The following is a 20,869-nucleotide window of genomic DNA, read 5'->3' as shown; positions in this document are numbered from 1 at the left end:
CACCCAGAAGAGCTGCTGGTCGCGCACTGACCACTGTGTAGGTCTCTTAGCTTCAATAGCAAAGAGCATCCCGCTGTTGGGGTGGGGGGAGGAGCAGGAAGGAAGACCAGGGGCCAGGAGGAGGGCTGGGGCCGCTGTGATCTCAGGTGCTGTCTGGAGGGTGGCGGTGAAGGGAACGGGTGGGCTCCAGGACCTGGCGTCAGGCCCAGCACAGCGAGCACTCGGTAACCATATGGGGGAGCGGACGTGTCAGCACCGCTTAGGTCCAATAAGTGTTTGTTAAATGAATGAATGAATGAGGCGAAGGCAGGGCCAGTACCCCATGCTGACTTCAGGAGCAGTGGATCTGAAAGAAGGCCCGGAGCCTGCAGGAGTTCCGAGCTCCCGGAGTCAGTCCCTGGAGAGCCATCCAGGTGTTAGGCAGACGTGGGGGCTCACCTTCGGCCAGGTCCCACAGCGTGAGCACACCGTCCTCGCAGGCCAGCGCCAGGCAGGAGCTGGAGGGGCTGAGCTGGGACACGGCAATGGGCGCAGCGCAGGGCCACACGCCCTCGGGCTCTAGCGGGGAGGACACCACTCCACTCACCAGCCTGCCCCCCCGACCCCGCACCCAGCCATCATCTCCACCTGGACAGCCTGAGACCCGGACTCGACTGCCCGTCTGGGACGTGGGCAGGAGCCCCTGTGAGGACCCCCCAGCGCTCCGCTCCATGTACCGCTAGCTCCTTCCTCAGGATCACGTGACAAGTCACACTCTGTTCCACTGCAGCTAACAGTGAGCGAGAGCCGACTAGCACTTCACGCATCATTTCATTGAGTTCCCACCAGGATCCCGTGCTTTGGGTCCGGTTAACGCGCCCGTTTCACAGATTAGGAGACTGACACAGCCAGTCAGTACAGAAGCCGAGATTCGAGCCAGGCTCTCTGGGAGAGGGGTGGAAGGAAAGAAATGCTTCCCTTGCAAATTTGTCAGTGTTACTTTCGAAGTATTATTTAAAGTATAACATAAGTATAACAGCTCAAGGAATTAATGACAAAGTAAACTTTGCTCATGCAACTGCTTCCACAAATTTGTAAAAAACAAAAACAAACAAACATCCATATTTTCCTGCGTGCATTTCAGTTTCAAAGAGCTTTCACATACGGAAACTCTGGATTTTGCTGTTCCCAACAAATGTGTGCAGTAGACAGGGATGGTGTCATTAATCAGCTCTACGTCTCAGATGAGAAACGGGGGTTGGGGCGTCAGATGACTGGCCTGAGACTACAGTTTGCGGACAGTTGGGCTGGGCCTGGACCTTAGCTGCCTAAGGAGCCCTGTGGACCTGACTGGGCTTTGTCCCTATTGATCTGTCGCCTTTAAGAAACATGATAGCTCAGAGACAGCCTTTGGGTCACAACACTGCCACTAAGCCACCCACTTCTGCCTGCACAGCTCCGCTCCCCTCACCCGACACTGAGGTGTCAGTCACGTGCGTCCAGCAAAGCTGAAGGACACGGTCTGAGTGTGGGCAGCCCCCATCTCAGCAGTGACGTACCAACTCTATCCTTCAGGGTCCGGTTAAGTGAATAGAGGAAGAAGTTGTGATGTCTGGTCCAGTGTACGCCCAGGACACAGGCTACCCCTGGGAAAAGAGAGGAAAGGGGAGTCACGTGAGGCGTCTGGGTGGCCGTTGGCTTGTATGGGAGGTGTCTGCCCAAGAGGAAGTTGGTTTGAAATCCAAAGTGGTTTGTTCTACTAGGCAGCGCCCAACAAAAGGGTGAGCTTCCCAGGTGGAGTGGCTGGGCCTCCCAGGAGGGCTGCTCCTAGGGCCAGCTAGCCTTCGTGGGCAGGGAGAGCGAGCGGTCACACCTGCCCGTGGCTGCTTTCGCACCTGGGTCAGTCCTGTCCACGTGGCTGTCAGTGTTTACAGAACACCTTCTACAAAATGAAGGCATATCCAGAAGCAGCCTGGTGGCATGCACGCTCACACTCGCCTCTGTGCCAGGTCACCCCTGAAGACAGTGCCAGCCTCCGTTATTGGGGAACCTGGGCTGGGGGGGCCACATGTCCAACCAGGAACTGGGCAGCTGCAGCTGGCACCTGCTTTCCACTTGGCCCCCTCCACCGTGCGGGTTTGATGCGTGGAACTTCCCTAGGGGGGCTCGCTGAGGCATTCCCCCAGCACCCCATCCGTTCATTTACCTGACGGGCTCTTGACCTCCATTGGCATTGCAGTTATGCAGCTAGGAAGGAGGAAATAGAACGTGGCCGTACTGGGAAAGAAAGAAACACCAGTCAGAGCCGTGGCAGGCTCCTTGGCAAGGAGCAATGCTGGCAGACTCAGTACGAAGACCAGAAATGGGTAGTTAGGATGGCCCTTCCCAGGGGTAAGAGCCCTGGGGCAAATCGCATTCTGGCTGGTCCTGGTGGGCGCAGACCTTGGAAGTTGTTGAGAGCAGGGCGGGCGGAGCGGTGGAGTCTCTCCCAGGCCGGAGTCTCTCCCCACCCTTGGGGAACACCTCTTAAGGACCAGACTTGGGTGATGTGCACTAATGCTCTCTTGTCCTGGGGCCATACGACCAGTGGTGTGTTCATAAACTGGCTCTTTAAAGGAAAAAAAAAGGCCCGATTTCCTGATGTATAGGGTTTGTAGCTTTTTCTGGTGGAAATAGTCCCACGACGGACAATTGCCGGTGGTTTCACAACTGGCACAATTCCTAAGTGCCTAGCTAGGCAGTACACCCTTGAACCTTGCTGGGTTCCGGTTCAGGTCTCAGGTAGTTGCTGTCAGGGCTCAGCCCTAGGACTTCGTGCCCTGAAGTGAGGGAACTCAAGATCCACTTGATGGCAAGATGAGAGGTTTCACTTCCGTGTGAAGCCAGAACATTCCTGAGAGCCACAGTAGCGGTAAGGAAAGCTAGTTCCTGAAACCAGCTCCAGCAGACACTTCAAACGCTTGAGCTCAGTTTTCACAGTCACAAGGTGGGGTGAGTGGGGCCAACCTGCTGACCGGAGTTAGAAAGTGACGTATCTTAATAATTACACATGAATATGTTACATTTAGGAAGACCGGGTGTAGATGGAGAAACATGTTAGCAGTGGTGACTTATGGCCCCATCTCTGGGATCTTCTATGTTGTCTAGGTAATCGGGGAAAAAAAATAATTTAAGAGATGCTATCATACATACAAGTGTAAAATAAGCTCTATTTCTCATCTCCACAGCTGTCTACTCCTTCTCGAAATCCATATCTCAGCCTTTGTTCTCATTCTGTTTCAACAGTCTCCGTACAATTTGTCAAAAGAGCTGCTGAAGTTCTCAGAAAAATCCCCCAAACCAGGAAGAGCTCTTAGGCCCCCGATTAATTCAGGTCCTTGAGTTGATTCCTGTGTGTGCCCAGAGAGAAGCTCGGGGGGTCCCGGGGAGCAGGGGGATCGGGCCGGCCCTCCTCCCGGCTCACCTGGGCGGCTCCTCCTCCCATTCCCCGTCCAGGTACTTCTTGTATGTGGCCTTGAAGATGGCCGCGTGCTGCTCCCACTGACTGTCCTTGATGAAGTGATTCTGCCCCGAGCCCAGCCCGTAGCAGTCCTCTATCTTTGCAAAGACTTCCAGGGGGCTTTTAAAGGTGGTACCTAGGTTGCAAATATTCCAGAATTGGTCAAGCCATCTGGCTGCCCCCTTCCTGATGTCCCCCTCCTTCCTCCATGCTTCCCAGTTTCCTGCAGAATCCCTCCTCAGACAGCGGGCTTTGCGGTGTCTTCTCTCGGCCTCTCTCTGACCCCACCGCTCGGGGAGCACAGGCCATGGGCAGCTGCGCTCCCTCCTTTTACTTCTGCAGCCCCATCCCAATGTCATTTCCTGATCCCGGATAAGCATCTCCAAGGGAGGCCGAGGAGAATGTTCACGATGTCGCTGGAGGCCTGAGGTCACTGCTGCCGTCCCCTCAGCTAGGAAGGCCCCAACCCGACCAGGACTGTCACTATTCAGCCTCCGCTGAAGACCCACCCAACTAGGCAGCCCCAGTCTCTCCCTGTGCTTACATTTGGCCAACTACCTGTCTGGATGCTTAGACGTCCTTCATTTTAATGTAGTGAAGTTTAGCCTTTATTGTAAGTACTTTTCGTGTTTTGTGTAAAAAGCCTTTTCCCTACCCAGAGGTCATAAAGATATTGCCTTATATTATTTTCTAAAAGCTTGATTGTCTTAAAAGACTTTCATATTTACTTCTATTGTTCATCTGGAATTTATTTTTGTGTGTACTATGAAGCAGGGGTCAGGTTTCACTTTTGTTTCCGTATGGACAACCAGCACCACATATTGAAATGACCGTGCTTTATCCACTGCTCTGGAGGGCTACCTCTGTCAGGTATCACCTGTTCATTTATGCCGGGGTCTCTTCTCACCTCTGGCCTGTTTCACTCATCTATTTTCCTAGCTACTATATTTCTATATTTTATATATATGTTCCTTTCTACCTATGATTCACTCATCTTTCTATCTTTCTTAATTACTGTTGCTTATAATAAATCTCGATGGAACAAATCGTACCATCACGTTCTTTTACATGAGTGAATTGGCTCTTCTTGGACTTTCGCATTTCCCTCTTTGTGTTTAATGGTTGCAAAGTATTCCTTTGTATGAGTGCACTGGATTTGATCTAACCAGTGTTTGCCTCCATCAGTAACACTGCGTGGACGTTCTTCTAGCTGCATCGTTGCGGTCATGTGCGAGTACTGAGAGGACATGCTGTGTCCTCTGCCTGCAGTGGACTTCCCTTCCGCTCCTCCTGACCCACTCCTACTTATTCTCCGAAACCTTCCCAAAGGTCCCTCTGATAAGCCTCTGCCTACACCCGGGACAGAGTTAGTCACTCCTTCCTCTGTTTTCATGGCGCTGGGTGTTCCCCTTTGCTGCACTTATCATATCCTACTATGGCGGTTTCTTTCTATTCTGCCTCGGTGGACCAGCGGCATTAGGGCACAGGAGTTGTGTCCCCCTCCTCTCTGTGCTTGCTCAGTATTACTGGCGCTCAGCAGATACAGCAGGTCTTCAAAGAACATTTCCTTATCATGTTGATGAGATGTTGTGGGAACGTCACTCTTGTTTATCTCAATGAGTGTGTGGTAAAACTGTTTCCTTATACACCATTTCACTGAAAGCCATAGAACCTATTGATGGCATTAAGTAAGGACTTACTGTACCGATGAATGAACTAACACAGGAATGTAGGAATGAATGAACTTCAGCTAGCACTCAGGGAAAGATCTCTCTCTCCTGATCTCCCAATTCTGTTAGTTAAGTGTATACTCGTAACATTTGTCGTTTTTGTCTTTAGGTCCCAGAGCTTATGACTTTTAAAAAAAATTCCTCTGCAGAACTATACTCGTAATTCAGATATTGCTGCTAATAAATAGAAAAGATAGGAGTGTGGGAAAAGGCAAAGAAAGACAAATTTGAGAAATCAGTGGCAAAAGGAAAGAGAATATTAGTTGAATCATACTGACCCATAACTGGTTTGGGTGGTTTGATCTTCATTATGTGAACTGGAAGACTCAACTTAATGTCTCCTTTAAAACAAATGTTTGTATCCTACAGTAAGGAAAAGACGCAGATAATTAGCTGACAAAGGAGATAAAAAAGAATCATTAAAAACATTCATTCTAAAAAAAGGCAGAAAAAGAGGGGAAAGGAAGAAAAACAGGTGGGACAAATAGAAAGTAAACACCAAAGTGGTAGATTTAAACCCAAACATATCAATAATCACATTAAATATAAATGGCCTAAACTCCCCAAATAAAAGGTAGAGTTTGACAGCATGTATAAAAAGGCGAGACCCACGTATATGCTGCTGAAAACTCATTTTAAATATAAAGTCACAAATATATTCAGAGGAAAAGTATAGAAAAAAATACCTCTTGTAAATCTAATCAAAAGAAAGCTGGGATGGCTGTATTAATATCTGATATTACAGATATCAGAGCAAAGAATGTTACCAGGGACCAAAGAGTCACTGAATGATAAAATGATTAATTCATCAAGGGGCTATAACGTTCCAAATGCGCTTAATAACAGAGCTTCAAAATACATGAAGCAACAACTCATGGAAGTGAAAGCGGAAATAGATAAATCTATAATCTTAGCGATCCCAACACTCCTTTCTCAATACTTGACAGAAAAAGTAGACAGAATCAGTGCACTCCCAGGTCGGGTGACCGACTGTACCAGTTTGCCTGGGACTGAGGGGTTTCCTGGGATGTGGGGCTTTCAGTGCTAAAACCAGGAACCCCCTGAGGAAGGTTATAGAAGGAAAAGCAGTGAGGATGTAGAAGGCGTGAATAACTTGACCAACAGCAGAACACACATTCTTTTCAAGGGCACATAGGACACTTCCCATGATAAACCGTATTCTAGGCATAAAACAAAATCTTAATAACTTTAAAAGGTTTCAAATAATTTGAAGTATGTTCTCTAATTACAATAGAATTAAATTATAAACCAAAAAAGGAAAATATCTGGAACATCTCCAGTATTTGGACACTAAATAACATGTTTGTAAATAATCCATTGGTCAAAAAAGCGGTAAAAAAGCAAATTAGGAAGTATTCTCAAGTATTTTTGAAAATGAGGACATACCATATCAAAATTTAAAGGATGCATCTAAAGCAGTGCTTAGATGTGACTTTATAGCACTCAATGCTTATATCAGAAAAGAAGAAAGATCGTAAATCAGTAAACTAAGCTTCTACTTAAGAAACCAGAAGACCAGGAAATAATTAAACCCAAAGTAAGCAGAAGAAAGAAAGTATAAAAATTGAACTGGAAATTAAATAGAAAACACAAAACAACAGAGAAAAAGAAATGAAAAACTGGTTCTTTGAGGTCAATAAAATTGACAAACCTCTAGTCATGCTGTTAAGAAAAAAAAAGAGAAAATACAAACTACCAATATCAGGAATGAATTACTAATATCAGATACATAAAAACAGATTTTACAGATAATAAAGGATAATAAGGGACTGTTATGAACCACTTTGAGCCAATATATTTGACAACTTAGAAAAAAATGGACAGATTCCTTGAAAGACACAAAATACAAAAGTTTGCTTAAGAAGGGACAGATAACCCAAATAATCCTTTGCGTGTTAAAGAAATGGAGTTTGTAGTTCCACAAGGAAAACTCCAGGACCAGATGGCTTTACTGATAAATTCTATCAAACATTTTAGGAAGAAGCTCTACACAAACTCTTCCAGAAACTAGAAGAAGAGGAACACTTCCAACTTACTATATGAGGTCAGCATCACCTTGATAGCACAACCAAAGGTGTAATAAGAAAGTACAACTAAAAATAAAAATCTCTAACATGCAACTTAAATCTCTCTGGAGATTTTCTCTCTGTAAAGTCTCTTACCATTTCTAAATTATCTGAAGTCATGGGCTCAGGAGTGTTCTGAGAAAAAAGAAGGAGAAATTAATTCACAATGGGGTTGATGTATGTTCCCCTCCCCCTTTAATCTGAGATGCTGTCTCTTCCCCCGATTACTCTTGTGAGTAGGAACTCATTCAGTAGACACAGAGGACCACTATTTGTGTGGTCCTCTGGCCAACAGGATTTTAACACATGATCCCCATTCTCCGGGAACTTTAAACGTATTTGAGGAAGTAAACAGTGACGGGAAGAGGAAATATGAATAAGCAGAGGTAGGATCAGGTAGGAGACCATTACAGAACTCAAGGGTGAAGTGAATACTTCTGATTGGCAAATTATATGTGCAATGTTGACAACTTTATTTAACTACCTCTAAATGTAACTCACCATACAGTAACTCACTGTAACTGGCATTAGTTGGCTGCTTCTCAGAGTATGGGAACTGAGTGACATGGGGTGAGAAGCCACCCCGTTCCAAGGAGCTTTTCCCAGGTGGATAATAAATGACTCCCTCCCAACATACCTGTCGGGCACCTGAATATAATACCAAGGGGCTGGTTGATAAAAAGTAGCAGAAGGTATGGTCTTAACAATTCAGAAACTTATCACCTGAGTCAAAGTAATAATAAAAAAGAGTAAAAACAAAACAAAAAACCAGAAACTTCTAGTTAAGAAGAAAGGACTTTCACGCACAGCACGGTAACTAAAAATCAATGCAGTGTGTGTGTGTGAGGTGTCAAAAAAGAGGTACAAAGAAGAAAATTCAGTAAGAGTTCAGAGGAGGACGATCTCCGAGCTGGTTACATTCCCAGTGATACAGAACTACCCGCCCCCCCCCCCCCCCCAGACATTCACTGGGGTAAAAGGCATCTCTTCAGAGCCACTCTGAGCTCAGCAGTGAAAGTGAGTCTCAGTCGCCTATACTTATCATGTCACTCACTCTTTACCGCCTAGCACAATAGGTTTTAAAGGCACACTCATTAATATTAGTTGTTGGTTAAAAATAACAGTAAGTGCACCTCAGATGGATGAGCAAATTAAGTTTTAAAATAACATTTACTGAGGAACTGTATTTTGAAGACATGGCACAAGGCCCAGGGGTCAAAATAACTGAAATGGTAGAGTTCCCACCTCCCAAGAATAAAACGAAGACTGTATGTGTGCATTCCTGTACATGGAGGACAACCTGTGGATGCCATAATCTGGGAGACTGAGTGGACTGCGAGGCAGGAAAGGATTATTTCATCCCAGGAGGCAAGAGTCAGGATGAAAGGCCCCCCCAAGAGAACGGCCTGGGAGTGACGTTGGTGGAGTGGCAACTCCCAGACAAGGAGGCTAATGCGAGGCCCACTCCCCAAGACACTCTGCTGTTCAACAACCGATTGTCCCCAAAGCAGATCCATTTGGGAGACACGGGCCACGGTGCCTGTTCAGCCTGAGATTCCAAGGAGGATTTGGGTCAAGGGTAGGAAGAAACATAGCACTTGAAACAGAGATATTTCCTACCAGTTGCGGCTGTCTGCCTTTTTTCTTTGGGTTCAGAGCAAGTTGGGGGTGTTCGACTTCCTTGAGCCAAGACTCCTTGGGCAATTTATACACATCCAGCCAAATATCTCCGGCTCCTGCATTGGGAAACCAAGGGAGCCGTTGAGCAACTGCAAGTAGGCAACAAATTTCCTGAGAAATAGCCTGTCTTCTCAGAACCCCTGGCACGGAGCACAGGAGACACCCGCGGAAAAGCAACTTTGACCGACCGAAGGAGACGTCTTTCTCCCATGGTCACTGCCAGTCCTCACTCCTGGAGAGCTGGGGCCCCCCGCGTCCAGCGCCTTTTCACACTCACTGCACTGACCTAACAGTTCCTAACCCAAGGCTGCTGGGCCTGCTGCCCGTGTGTTCTAGGTTCCAAATGGTAAATCCCACTGACATTTGGTCTTGCAGAGATTCTTGTCTGGGGAGGAAGGTGACTTACATAGAATCTATAACTGGGAGGGATGTGGCCGAGAAAGGTTTACAATTGGGAGAGATGCCTCAAGAGAATTCTTCGGACCAATACCCGAGGAGATGACAACTCCTAGGGTTTGTCTTGTCATAGAAATAAGCTCAGCTTCCGTACCAAATACCTGCCAGCCAGGGAAGGTTGCTTCCAGAGGGATGGGATTCTGGCTAAAAGTTTCCTTAAAGAAGTGATCACCCGGACACCTTGATTTCAGCCTCTGGCCTCCGGTACTGCCAGAGAATACATATCTGTCGTTTGAAGCTACCCAGTTGATGGCCCTTCGTTATGGCAGCCCTCGGAAGCTACTACAGATTGTATGAAAGTTTCCTTTGATGCATAAAGTGTTATGAAACATATATCTTCCTGAAGCACTTAACATTTGAGGGACCTGGGGTAAGAGCATACACAGAGACCCATGAACCATATGTCTAAATATTTAAGAGTTAAAAACCAAGCTAACAATCATTTGAATAAAACATGTTCTATCACCATAGTAACAATCGCAGCTCATTCAATGATGAGTGCTAAAATTGATGGGCAAAACGTTAAGGAGAAACAGGATATTTGCAGAGTCTCCAGGTATCTCCCCCCCAAATGTTTATCAGTTACTGTTGTGGTTTCAACATGTATTTAAAAGTTCTTTGCTCCTCCTACCTCCAGGAAGTGGTGCTTAAATCCTCTCTTCTTGAGTGTGGCTTGGAGAGGGAAAACAGTAGCTCAACAGTGGAGGAATGTGGCAGACACCACTTTAAGTAATGGTCAAGGTTAAGATCAGAGTAGTGAGGCACGCTGCTGTATCACCTACCTCCTGGTACAATGCAATGAAAAGGGCACTTCACCTCTGTATCTTCCCCATAATTTTTAACCCCAGTTGAGTCATGGGGAAAAACTCACACAAATTAAAACTGAGGGACAATGCACAAAATATCTGACTGGTACTCTTCAAAAGTGTCAAGGTTACGAAAAACAAGGAAAGACCAAGGCTTTTCTTTTTCTTTTCTTTTCTTTTTTTTTTTTTTTTGAAAAGGAACTAAAATTACCTTTATTCTGAGAAAACATGATCATCTTGGAGAAAATCTGACGGCACTTATAAAGGAGCTGCTAGAATAAGTGAGTTTAGCAAGCAATGCAATGTATTTTATAGGGAGCTCATTCCTGCCAACGAAAGGCTTAACCAATTGTCCCAGCACTTTTCTTCATTGACCTGACACACTGCCAGTCAGCCCACAAGGCTCTGACTCTAGTATATCTGGGTTGTTTGCTCTTCCCATGCAAACTAAGTTTTTAAAAATGTTTGCCAAGGAGACCCAGCAGTGGCAAGGAAGTGGGAAACCAGCATTCTGGTGGGAGGGTGTATTTTCTGGAGAGCAATTCTGCACTGTAGATTGACAGCTTTAAAAAAATAAATCATAAATATTTGACGCAGTAAGTCTACCTCTTGGCATCTATCTTATGGAAACAATCATTCATGCAAAGATTTATATACAAGAATTCCATTGACTCATCCATTACCTATAATAGGACAAAAAAATTGAAAATACAGTTTCCCTGAAAATAAGACCTAGCTGGACAATCAGCTCTACTGCGTCTTTTGGAGCAAAAATTAATATAAGACCCTGTCTTACAGTAAAATAAGACCAGGTCTTTAATATAATAATATAATATAATATAACATAATATAAAGACAGGGTCTTATTTTACTATAAGACCGGGTCTTATATTATAAGACCCGGTCTTATATTAATTTTTGCTCCAAAAGACACATCAGAGCTGATTGTCCGGCTAGGTCTTATTTTCGGGGAAACACGGTAATTTAAATAGCCAATAATTACATTATAATGTATCTTTTATGCCTCCATTCAATAATGCTTTTGAAGAATTTTTAGTGGAAATGTTCATGTTAGATTAAAAATATCAGTAAAAATGCAAAATATTACACATTATGTATTATTGTTATACATTTACTATATAAAATACAGCTTTAAAACTAAGGAAAGATTCCAACATGTTGACAGTAGTTAATACTGAACGACAGGAACCATCTTCCATTTCCTAAATTGTCTTCAGTTACCTGGTAGTGCTTGAGTATCTGAATCCCAGACCTCTCCTCCAACCCTGGGACAAAGGCAAGACTATTAGGTGCTGTAGTTTAAAAGAAAATCAGACATGGAATAGTGGCTCAGTTGTTGTCTGCAGTAAGGGCCAAACAAATGAAGTGAACCCCCGTGCCCAAGGGCCGGTACAGGCAAAAGATTTAGGGCTCCATAGTAAAGTGGCAACGACTGCAATAATCACTGTCGTAGGAAGGTTCCAGTGCCTAGGATGGGACACAAGGTTGGGCCTCAGCCCCCTTCTCCTAGCTCAGGCTTAGCGGGAAAGACGGGGCCCAAAGCGCTGCAGGGTCCGCATCACCAGGGAAAGCTGGTCAAGAAAGCTGATGACGGACACTCGGAGGAGGCGAGCATCCTCAGCGCTCCAGCGGACCGCTAGGACGCTGCCGCTCACTGTGAGCTCCTTCCGAACCGCCCCTGGGTGGGGTTCCGCATCTGGGGCCAGAGACGCACAGGCGATGTCAGCCTCCAAGGGGGACGGGAAAGGCACGCTGAGGGCGAATCTATGTAGTCGGTCTCCCGGTCTCCTGGCCGTGGACGCTGCATCTCCGCCCGGCTCTGGGCCACGCTGTGCTCGCAGGACACGCGGAGCCCCGCCAGACGCTGGGGCCGCCATGCCCGCACTGCCGGGGCCTCCCGGGCCTTCCGCTCCGGGGCAGCCTGCGTCTCCTGCCGGCTGCATGGCCGCGGCGCTCCGCCTGCGCCCCCGCCCTCGGAGAGCTGGTCTAACCGACAGGCTGCGCTCTCCGCGGGAGGCCGAGGAACTGCCGCTCCTTCCCGGAGCTCTGCCCCTTCGCACTGACTCCGACCAGGAGGCCGGCCGCCACCGGGCCCTAGTAAGGACTCCGGGTGTGTGGTGACTTCCCGCCACACCTGCCCCGCAGCCCGTGGGCCCCGGCGACCAAGGCTTTTTTACAGAGAGGAGTAGACAAAGGAGACGTAATGACTAAATGTAGTATAGTCTCCTGGATTGAACCTTGGAGCAAAAAAAATTAGATCAGTGGAGAAACTGGTAAAACCTGAAAAAAATCTGTAGTTAATAGTATCATACCAATTTATCTGCTTACGTTTGACGAATGCACCATGGTTCTGTTAAATGCTGGCGGGGGGGAAACTGAGTGGAGAATATAGAGGAACTCTGTAAGGTCTTTGCAATTTCTGTAAATTATTTCTAAATAAGTTTGGGGGAAAAGTGATTGTCTGGAGACACTGCACATCTGAACCTTGGTCACAGCCTTTGGTTCATCTTACCTTGAAGCAGGAAGGCTGCAAAGTCCCCTCCTTGAGAAATCTCCATCTTTACACAGGTGGTTTGCTTGCTGGTGTCCTCCTGAAAAGAAGAGAGATGCTGCTGGACTAAGCTCGGCCTGACCACAAAGCAGGGGTGGGCAGTTCAGGCCCCGCGTGGTTCCCGCCAGGGAACGGACATCCTTTCAAAGCTTGAGGCATGAAAAGATGCCTTTTTGTGGATATGTTTTTATTCCTCTTGGCCTCTAGGAATGGAATTGATGGGCAATTAATTGAACTTTATAAGGAACTTCCCGTTTTTCAAAGTGGTTGCACCATGTTATGCTTGTACAGCCAAGTATGAAAGTTTGTGCTGCTGTGTCGCTCAGGAGTATTTGATGCTTCTTCTTCATTGTAAGCCCTGTAATAGGTGAGCAGTGGTGTCTCATTGTGATTTTAATGTGCACCTTTCTGTTACCTGATGACATTAGGCACTTAAAAAATCAGTTATTTGTATATCTTCTTTCGTAAAATAGTGCAATTCTTTTGCTGATTTTTTATTGTGTTTTTTTATTATTGATTTGGAGTTCTTTATATATTCTGGATATACTTTAAAAGATATATACATTGCAGATATTTTCTCCCAGTCTGTCTGTAGCTTGCTTTTACATTTTCATAATAGTATCATTATAATAATTATTATTCTTGGAAATAATTATAAATTATTACTATTAAGAACCTGATTAACAGATACTTGCATTTTGTTGACTTTTTTGGAAAAAAAGTCAAGTTGTATGTAATGTTTTATTACAAATTAAAAATAAGGTTAAAAATCTCAACTTGGCAAGATTTAAACCAATTAAAAAAAACTTTAAAGCTGGATTGAGGAAAACAAGGCTTTTTAAAAAACCTATTTGGTATTACCAAAAAGAGACATCTCTAGGTAAAAATAAAAACCAGATAATGCCCATAGTTCTAGTTATCTGGAAAACTGAAAAAACAACAACAACAACAACAAAAAAAAAAAAACAAGCACTTAATGTATTCTGCTCCAGTCTTACATTCACTTCTTATTGCTGGAATTTCACATTCATTTCCTGTTGGATGACAGACCAGATGGTTTAGGTGGTCAGCCTCAGAGGATGATGACTTTTCAGTGGAATTCTCGGCTGCTTTCATCCCTTGGCCATCATATGGCTTAGGTTTCCTGTGCTTTTGTGTTGGTCATTGAGTCATGGGGATCCATTGTTGAGGTGACTGCTGACCTGGGGTCTCATCTCCATGATTTTCCTTCTCCTCTTCCCTGCTGGCCTCTCCAGGCTTTGGCGTACCCCCCACCCCCCACACACAGTTTCTGTCTCACTGGTCTACCCTGTTCTGTGACCTGCTTGTCAGCCCTTCCATCTCCTCTCCCCACTCAGGAGGGTTGGAACACCAGGGGGATGCCAGCAGGGTCCCTGCACACAGGCGACATTATTCCTGGCGTTACTCCCCATAGCAGTCTCTTCTAGCCTGGATAGAATGGATCTGTTGTCCTCATGGAGCCATCTGACTTCCCTAAACCTTTGCTGCCATGACCTCCTTGCCCCGCTAGCAGGTGTCGCTCCTTCCGGGGGTGGTGTGGGTGTGGGCAGGGCCTTCTTGCCCAGGGTTATGGTGCTGGGGAGTGAGGGTCACTAGGTGGGGCGGCGGTGGGGTATCTCAGGGCTCCATAGGGTCTGCTGTTCACCCCAGATACCGAATAAACTCTAATAACATCTTTAGGTGAGCAGAAGTTTTAAAAAATTTTAGCAGCTTTACTAGTGGTACAATGACATATACTAAACCGCACACGTTTAAATGTACAGTTCGATAAGTTTGGACATATGTCTATCCCTTGAAACCATCACCACAAGCAAGACAGTGAACATTACCATCACCCTCAAAGTTTCCTCCTGCCCCTTGGTAATCCCTCCACCTCACCCCAGGCAAAAACTGAGGTTTCCTATCACTAGATTGTATTTTCTAGAATTTTACAGAAATGGAATCATACAGTATATATTCTATTTCATCTGACTTCCTTCATTCAGTGTGCTTATTCTTAGATTCATCCGCGTTGTTCTGTGTGTTCCTTTTTATTGCTGGGCAGTAGTCCTTGAATGTTTGTACCACGATTTGCTGACCGTTTACCTGTTGGTGGACATCGAGTGGTTTCCGGTTCTCGGCCATTACAGACTGAGCTGCTGCGAACATTCCTGTGCAGGTCTTTGTAAGGAGCTAGGCTTTCAGTTCTCCTGGGTACCTACCTAGGAGTAGGAGGGCTGGGTCATATGTAGGTGTATGTTTAACTTTTTAGAAAACTGCCAAAGTGGTTGTACCATTGCGCTTTACCACCAGTGGTATGTCAGAGTTCAGCGGTTCCACAGCTCTGCCAACACTTGGATGGTCGGTCTTTTAAGTTTAGGCCTTCTAATACGCGTGCAGTGATAGCTGGTGATTTTGATTTGCATTTCTCTGGTGACTAATGATGTTGAACATCTTACGTCCCTTCCATTATCCATTTTTTGGTGAACTGTCCTTTCTTTTCAAGTCCTCTGCTCATTTAAAAAATTGAGTTGTTTCATTTTTTAATTTTGAATTTGGAGAGTTCTTCACACATTCTGGATACTGGTCCTTTATCAGGTATGTGAGTTACAATTATTTTCTCCATCTATGGCTTATCTTTTTATTCTTTTAACAGTGTCTTGCAGAACAGAAGTTTTTAATTTTGATGAAATCCAGCCAGTTTGTTTCTTTTCTGGTGAGAGTTTTTTATGTCCTAAGAGATCTCTGCCTGCCCCAAAGTTGAAAAAAAATATTTTCCTGTGTTTACTTCAAGAAGGATAATGTTTTTAGGCTTTACATTTAGGTCTATAATCCATCTCAAATAATTTTTATATATGGTGTGAAGTAGGCTTGAGGTTTATTTCCTCCCTTTTTTTTATCCAGCATTCTAGCAACACTTGTTGAAAATACTTTCTTTTCCCCACCACATTGTTTTGGGGCCCATCAATAATATTTTGACAAGAAAAATGCAATTAAACATCTACTCTGAGCAATACCCTCTCTTTTTTGGATTAAAATAAAATAAAATAAAAAAAACCAACCATGTTCTGATAACCTACAGTATTTGTAGGCAGTGTGCTAGGAACCAGGGATACACAGGTGAATAAGACATGTCCCCTGCCGTCGGGGAACTTAGAGCCAGGGGAAGAAGCAGTCACTGAACAAATAAGTATGGAGGGTGGTAAAAACATTATGATAGAAATTCTGTTCTGTGTGGCGGTGGCAGAAAAGAGGGAGAGACCAGCTCTTTGGGTACATCAGGGCAAGTATCTCAGAGAAGGAGATATTTGAGCTGGTCTTAAGGAAGGAGAGGAATTGAAGAAGCACACACAGAAGGTAGGGAGACAGAGAGCACTGGAGGCGGAAGGAGCGGGATGTGGAACATTTGGGGACCAATGAGTAGTGACCAGACTTGTTGGTCTGGTGCTTAGTCTGGACTGGAGCTCCCTAGTCATTTCCTTCTCTTGACAAGAGGAGGCATTCAGCATGCACTCTGCAGAGGTGGGGGAGCTTTCAGATGACTGTTCCGGAGGAGGCCCTCTGACCAGGGAGGTCTCTGTTTCTTACGATCCTGGGACAGCTGTCATCGCCCCCATATTAACAGGAAACTCGATTTTTTTGGCCCAGCTATGGGAACTTACCACTTCGTTGATGACTTTGATGAGGAAAAGACCACCCTTATAAAAATACAACAGTCTGACGATACCTGAAACAGACAAATAAGTAAGACTGTAAGATAGACAAGTGAGCCAAAGGAGAACGAATTTTCTATTGGACTCTCTGAAGTTACCATCATGAGCTCCTGCATTCTTAGGCCTCCTCCCTGGCCCCTCCCCTGCCGTGATGACCGGTCTCCCGGCCTTCCTCCACCCTGCACTTGAAATGTTCAGGTTGTTCTCCCTCCTGGGTCCTCTCTGCCTACCCTGGCCCTGCCCTGGCCCTACCCTCTTCTCCTTGACTTCGGTCTACTTCATGCCACCTCGCATTGTTATCCGTCTGTTTCCTGTTCTATTCTTCTGGTGAGTTCATAGATTCTGTGAGGGAAAGGCTCAGCTCTCACCCTTCTATGTGCCTCATCTCTCAACCCGACAGGCTCCTCATACAGTTAATGTTGATTTAATAAGTCGTTCTGTCATTCTAATTCCCCTGTAATCTGAGGGCTCCAGGAGAGGGTCACCATCCACTGTGACTTCTTACTGTTCTTTAGGCGCCTCCCAGACACTCAGAATTCGCCCGTCCACCCATAATACAGACCTTGCAAAGGCATCCTGCCCACTGTGGATGAGAATCTAACTCAATCCAATAAAACTTCATGGCATATCTGCTCCACGACCATGAATGTGCTGGGGACAACCAAGGCAGCCTCTGCCCTCCAATTATCCCACTGAGTGTCACTCAGACCTGAAACCAACCAGCTAGAATGCAGTGCCATCCTGCCTTCAGACCCACCTCTTCCCGAGTAGCAACGTTCCCACTCCTGGTGCCTCACAGCTATGCGCGCTCAGATGGAATTCTTCCGCTCACAGACGCCTGAAGCCTCAGTCTCCTCAAACGGCTCCCAAGGAGTGTGGCTCATCAGCGACCCCATTACTTCTTTACTTCCCCGTCACTTACTACCCCACCCCATACACATATTCCACAACTCACCAAGCTTTTCTATTACATTTCCCTTTCATTTCTAAAGATTTTTATTTTGAACTAATTTTAGACTTATAGAAAACTTGCAAAACTGGTACAAAGAATTCCCTTCTATCCCTCACCTCACTTCCGCTAATGTTACCATCTTACGTAACCATAACACGCTTTCTCTTTCCATTTGAACAGCCCCTGCCTGGGTTCAGACCTTCATAATTTCTGTCCTCAACTAATGCAGTAGTTCTTCCTGGTCTCTCTGCCTCTCGTTTTGACTTTTCCAAACTCATACCAGTGTGCCCCTCCTAAAATGCCAGTCAGGTGCTGTCACTCGGCCGCAGACACAGTGTCCTCCAGGACACGGTCTGTAATTCTCTGTTCTATAGTCCCCAGGAGGGCCTGGTTTGTCCTCAGGCCGAGGGAAAAAAGCAAGCGCTGCTTTATGTGCACGGCAGGACTGCAGGGTGTGCACTGTGGGGCCACACCACCTGGTTCGAATCCTGTCTATGCCACTTACTTTCCACGTTACCTCAAGTTGCCTCCTGTGGAAAACAGGAATAATAACTCATACTTACCTCCCACGGCTGTTGGGAGGGTTAAATAGGCCAAATCTGTGAACTGTTGGAATGGTGCCTGGTTAGTTACTACAGGGAGACTCCCCATGTCTGGCCCCGCCCACACCTGGGAGGGAGCTGAGATTGAACAGCAGTGTACAGGTATGTAAACTAGGCTAAACGGAAGATGAAGAACAAGTACCCATCTCATCCACAGGAACAACAAGTATTTCACTCCCCAGATCTGTGGCCCAGATGGAAGTGACATCAACCTTAAGTTTGTCCCAAACGTATATCCGTTTGGCATTGTACAGATTATAGATGGAGAATCCTTTGGCTCCTCCAATAAACACATAGTCTTGGCAAATAGCCATACAGTTTGGCATTTGGTTGAGCTGTAAAAAAAAAACAAAAAAGAAATGATTTTCAGCTGTTACCATCTGCACATAATATAATGTTTCAAAGAGGGATGTGTGCCCTTCTTAGAGAAAATATCCCCAAACACAGGGCTCACCTAAATATCTTGCCATTTGCAACAATCAAGAAAGTATCAAGAAAGTCACAGCATTCCACTTGGGAAAGGGGCCAGAGAAAACAAAGAGGTGGAGAATAAGTGGAAATTCCCCACACTAAGCGTGACCATGGGGCTTGTGATGAGTGGGCAAGTGGTCCCTTCCCCTGTACTTGATGCGTCTAGAACACCGTGGGAAGAGCTCTAGCTGAGGCACTGGTAGATTCTCAGCCATCGAGCATGAGTGTGATTACTACATTCAGAAAGGTTTTTTAAATAACTGCTGACTATAAAATCTTTAATTAACCAGAACACCCGCTTCCCCAGGCAATGACTAGATCCATTTTAATCTACATCAACCTGCTAATAATCTTCCAAAAATGCAGCTGTCTTACTGAGTGACGCTCCCTGGTGGGAAGCCCTTCCCTGGCTTAGGGGCTTTCACTTCTTAACCCCCACTGAGGAGCGGGGAGTCCTGGGCAGCTGCCCCCTACCTTGCTTTCCATAACCGGAGGGTAGGTGGTGGGCTGGGTCCGGCTGAGCTCCACTTGCCTCAGCGTGTCCCTCTCCTCAATGACTTCCCACGCCCTGTCAAACAGAAGGGTCACCAGCTTGTTGATCATCCGATAAGGCTGAGGCAGGGAGTCCCGCTCCCGATCGGGATCCCTGAAGACATAATCCTCGTCGTCATCCTGAGACCAGTCCTTCTCTGTCGGGGACGGCACCTCCAGGAGCCCCTTTTGTGTAAACATGGGCAGCCGCATCTTCTGGGCGCGACTTCCAACAGGGGACGACAGCACAGAGGGCAGCGCTGGGAACATCTGTGAAACGCCGAAGAGCTGACAAAAGAAGTAAGCAACGCTGCTTTGGGGAAGTTACTAGAACACAGTGTATCATCTTCTCTAGCACAACAGCCTATGGGGACTATTTATCCTAGAGCCTGGCACTCTCATTTCTTACAGGATTGTCACCACATTGCTCTTCACTTGAGTAAGGATATCAGCAGAGACAGGGATTGACTATGCACATGGTCCAGGCCAGCCCACGATGGCGTGCGCTATGTCCCAAATAGAATTCACCCATTCTCCTTCAACTACGTCTTCCCCTGGTTCTTCCGTCTCTGTAAATGGCTGTGCTCATGACTCCTGCCTTTCCTTTCCCTCACCTCCAATCACAGGCAGTTCAACCACTTCCAATAATTACGGCCTAATTTATTCCGGTCTCGCTGTTCCCACTGATGCCATCCGGGAGTCCTGCAGGCACAGTGCACAGAACCTAGGAGATTTTTCAGGGACCTACAGAAATGTTTGTGACTTGAAAAAAAATTGACTACAAGAAAAAACCCCCACAAAATCAAAATAATGAAATATTTACAAAAATCGTTACAACTTATCAGCCTCACTGTGTGTGTGCATAAAGTTTGAGTCTTAAAGAAAAATAATCTGTACTTTATGAAACTCAAACTTACAAATTTTAAAAAGGCGTTCAAAAATTACAGTTTTAAAAGTATTTAATGTGGAACATCGGGTACATTTAAATTTTTTTTTTTAATTTCCATTACAGTTGACATGCAATATTAGATTCAGGTGTATAACATGGTGACTAGACATTTATATAACATATGAAGTGATCACCCCAATAAATCTAGTACTCATCTGACACCAAACATAATTATTACAGTAATATTGACTATATTCCCTATGCTGTCCTTCACATCCCTGTGACTGTTTTTAAAAGTGGCAATTTGTTAATCCCTCCCCCTTTCCCACCCATTCCCCCAACCTCCCTCCCATCTGGCAACCATAGTTTCTTCTATGTATCTATGAGTTTGTTTCTGTTTGTTTGTTCATTTATTTTGTTTTATAAATTCCACATATATAAATGAAATCATATGGTATTTGTCTTTATCCGACTTATCTCACTTAGCGTAATACCCTCTAGGTCCATCCAGTTTGTTGCAAATGGCAAGATTTCATTTTTTATGGTTGAGTAATATCCCACTGTACCTACGCAGCACGTCTTCTTTATCTAATCATCTATCAATGGACCCAGGTTGCCTCCCTGTCTTGGCCATTGTAAATAATGCTGCAGTGAACATGGGTGCATCTGTATAGAGCACATTTTAAGGTGCTTCATATGTAGTAGAGCAGAGCCTTGCACTATCAGAGCGTCTGGAAGCCATGGAAGTCTTATAAACGCCCTCCCGCCATCACTTTTTCTCACCCACTAGAGTACGTTTGTGACGTTTCCAGTGCATTAGTGAGAGGAAACTGAGTCTCAGTCATAATCTCAGCGGAAAGAACCACCTGCAATAGTGGGAACAGGAACTGAGCTCACATAGG

The 20,869-nt window shown here is 45.6% G+C and overlaps 2 protein-coding genes across 7 annotated transcripts in view; one reads left to right on the top strand and one right to left on the bottom strand.

Moving 5' to 3' along the window:
* Positions 1–13,495, top strand: part of MESP1 (mesoderm posterior bHLH transcription factor 1) — a 30,499-nt gene extending 17,004 nt beyond the window's left edge. The window contains exon 4 of the mRNA XM_074317830.1: positions 12,827–13,495. The gene's annotated coding sequence lies outside the window, so the exon portion shown is untranslated. The remainder of the gene's footprint in view (positions 1–12,826) is intronic.
* WDR93 (WD repeat domain 93) overlaps positions 1–20,869 on the bottom strand; it is a 35,665-nt gene that overhangs the window by 12,196 nt on the left and 2,600 nt on the right. For 5 of the 6 annotated variants that reach the window (XR_012491334.1, XR_012491336.1, XR_012491335.1 and 2 more), the window contains exons 2-12: positions 19,022–19,366; positions 18,219–18,411; positions 16,472–16,536; positions 12,771–12,849; positions 8,916–9,031; positions 7,392–7,430; positions 5,487–5,571; positions 3,443–3,614; positions 2,186–2,256; positions 1,539–1,625; positions 439–558 (exon numbers count right to left, since the gene is read on the bottom strand). Coding sequence is in view for 3 of the 6 variants with exons in the window: in XM_074317823.1 (XP_074173924.1) it covers positions 439–558; positions 1,539–1,625; positions 2,186–2,256; positions 3,443–3,614; positions 5,487–5,571; positions 7,392–7,430; positions 8,916–9,031; positions 12,771–12,849; positions 16,472–16,536; positions 18,219–18,411; positions 19,022–19,348 (1,354 nt within the window). In the remaining 3 variants the exon portion in view is untranslated. The remainder of the gene's footprint in view (positions 1–438; positions 559–1,538; positions 1,626–2,185; positions 2,257–3,442; positions 3,615–5,486; positions 5,572–7,391; positions 7,431–8,915; positions 9,032–12,770; positions 12,850–16,471; positions 16,537–18,218; positions 18,412–19,021; positions 19,367–20,869) is intronic. The other variant, XM_074317825.1, reaches the window with a different exon arrangement.

This window comes from Rhinolophus sinicus, linkage group LG13, assembly GCF_036562045.2.
Source record: "Rhinolophus sinicus isolate RSC01 linkage group LG13, ASM3656204v1, whole genome shotgun sequence".
NCBI lineage: Eukaryota > Metazoa > Chordata > Mammalia > Chiroptera > Rhinolophidae > Rhinolophus > Rhinolophus sinicus.
Note: the sequence above shows the minus strand (reverse complement) of the source record. Positions and strands in the feature narration are given on the sequence as shown.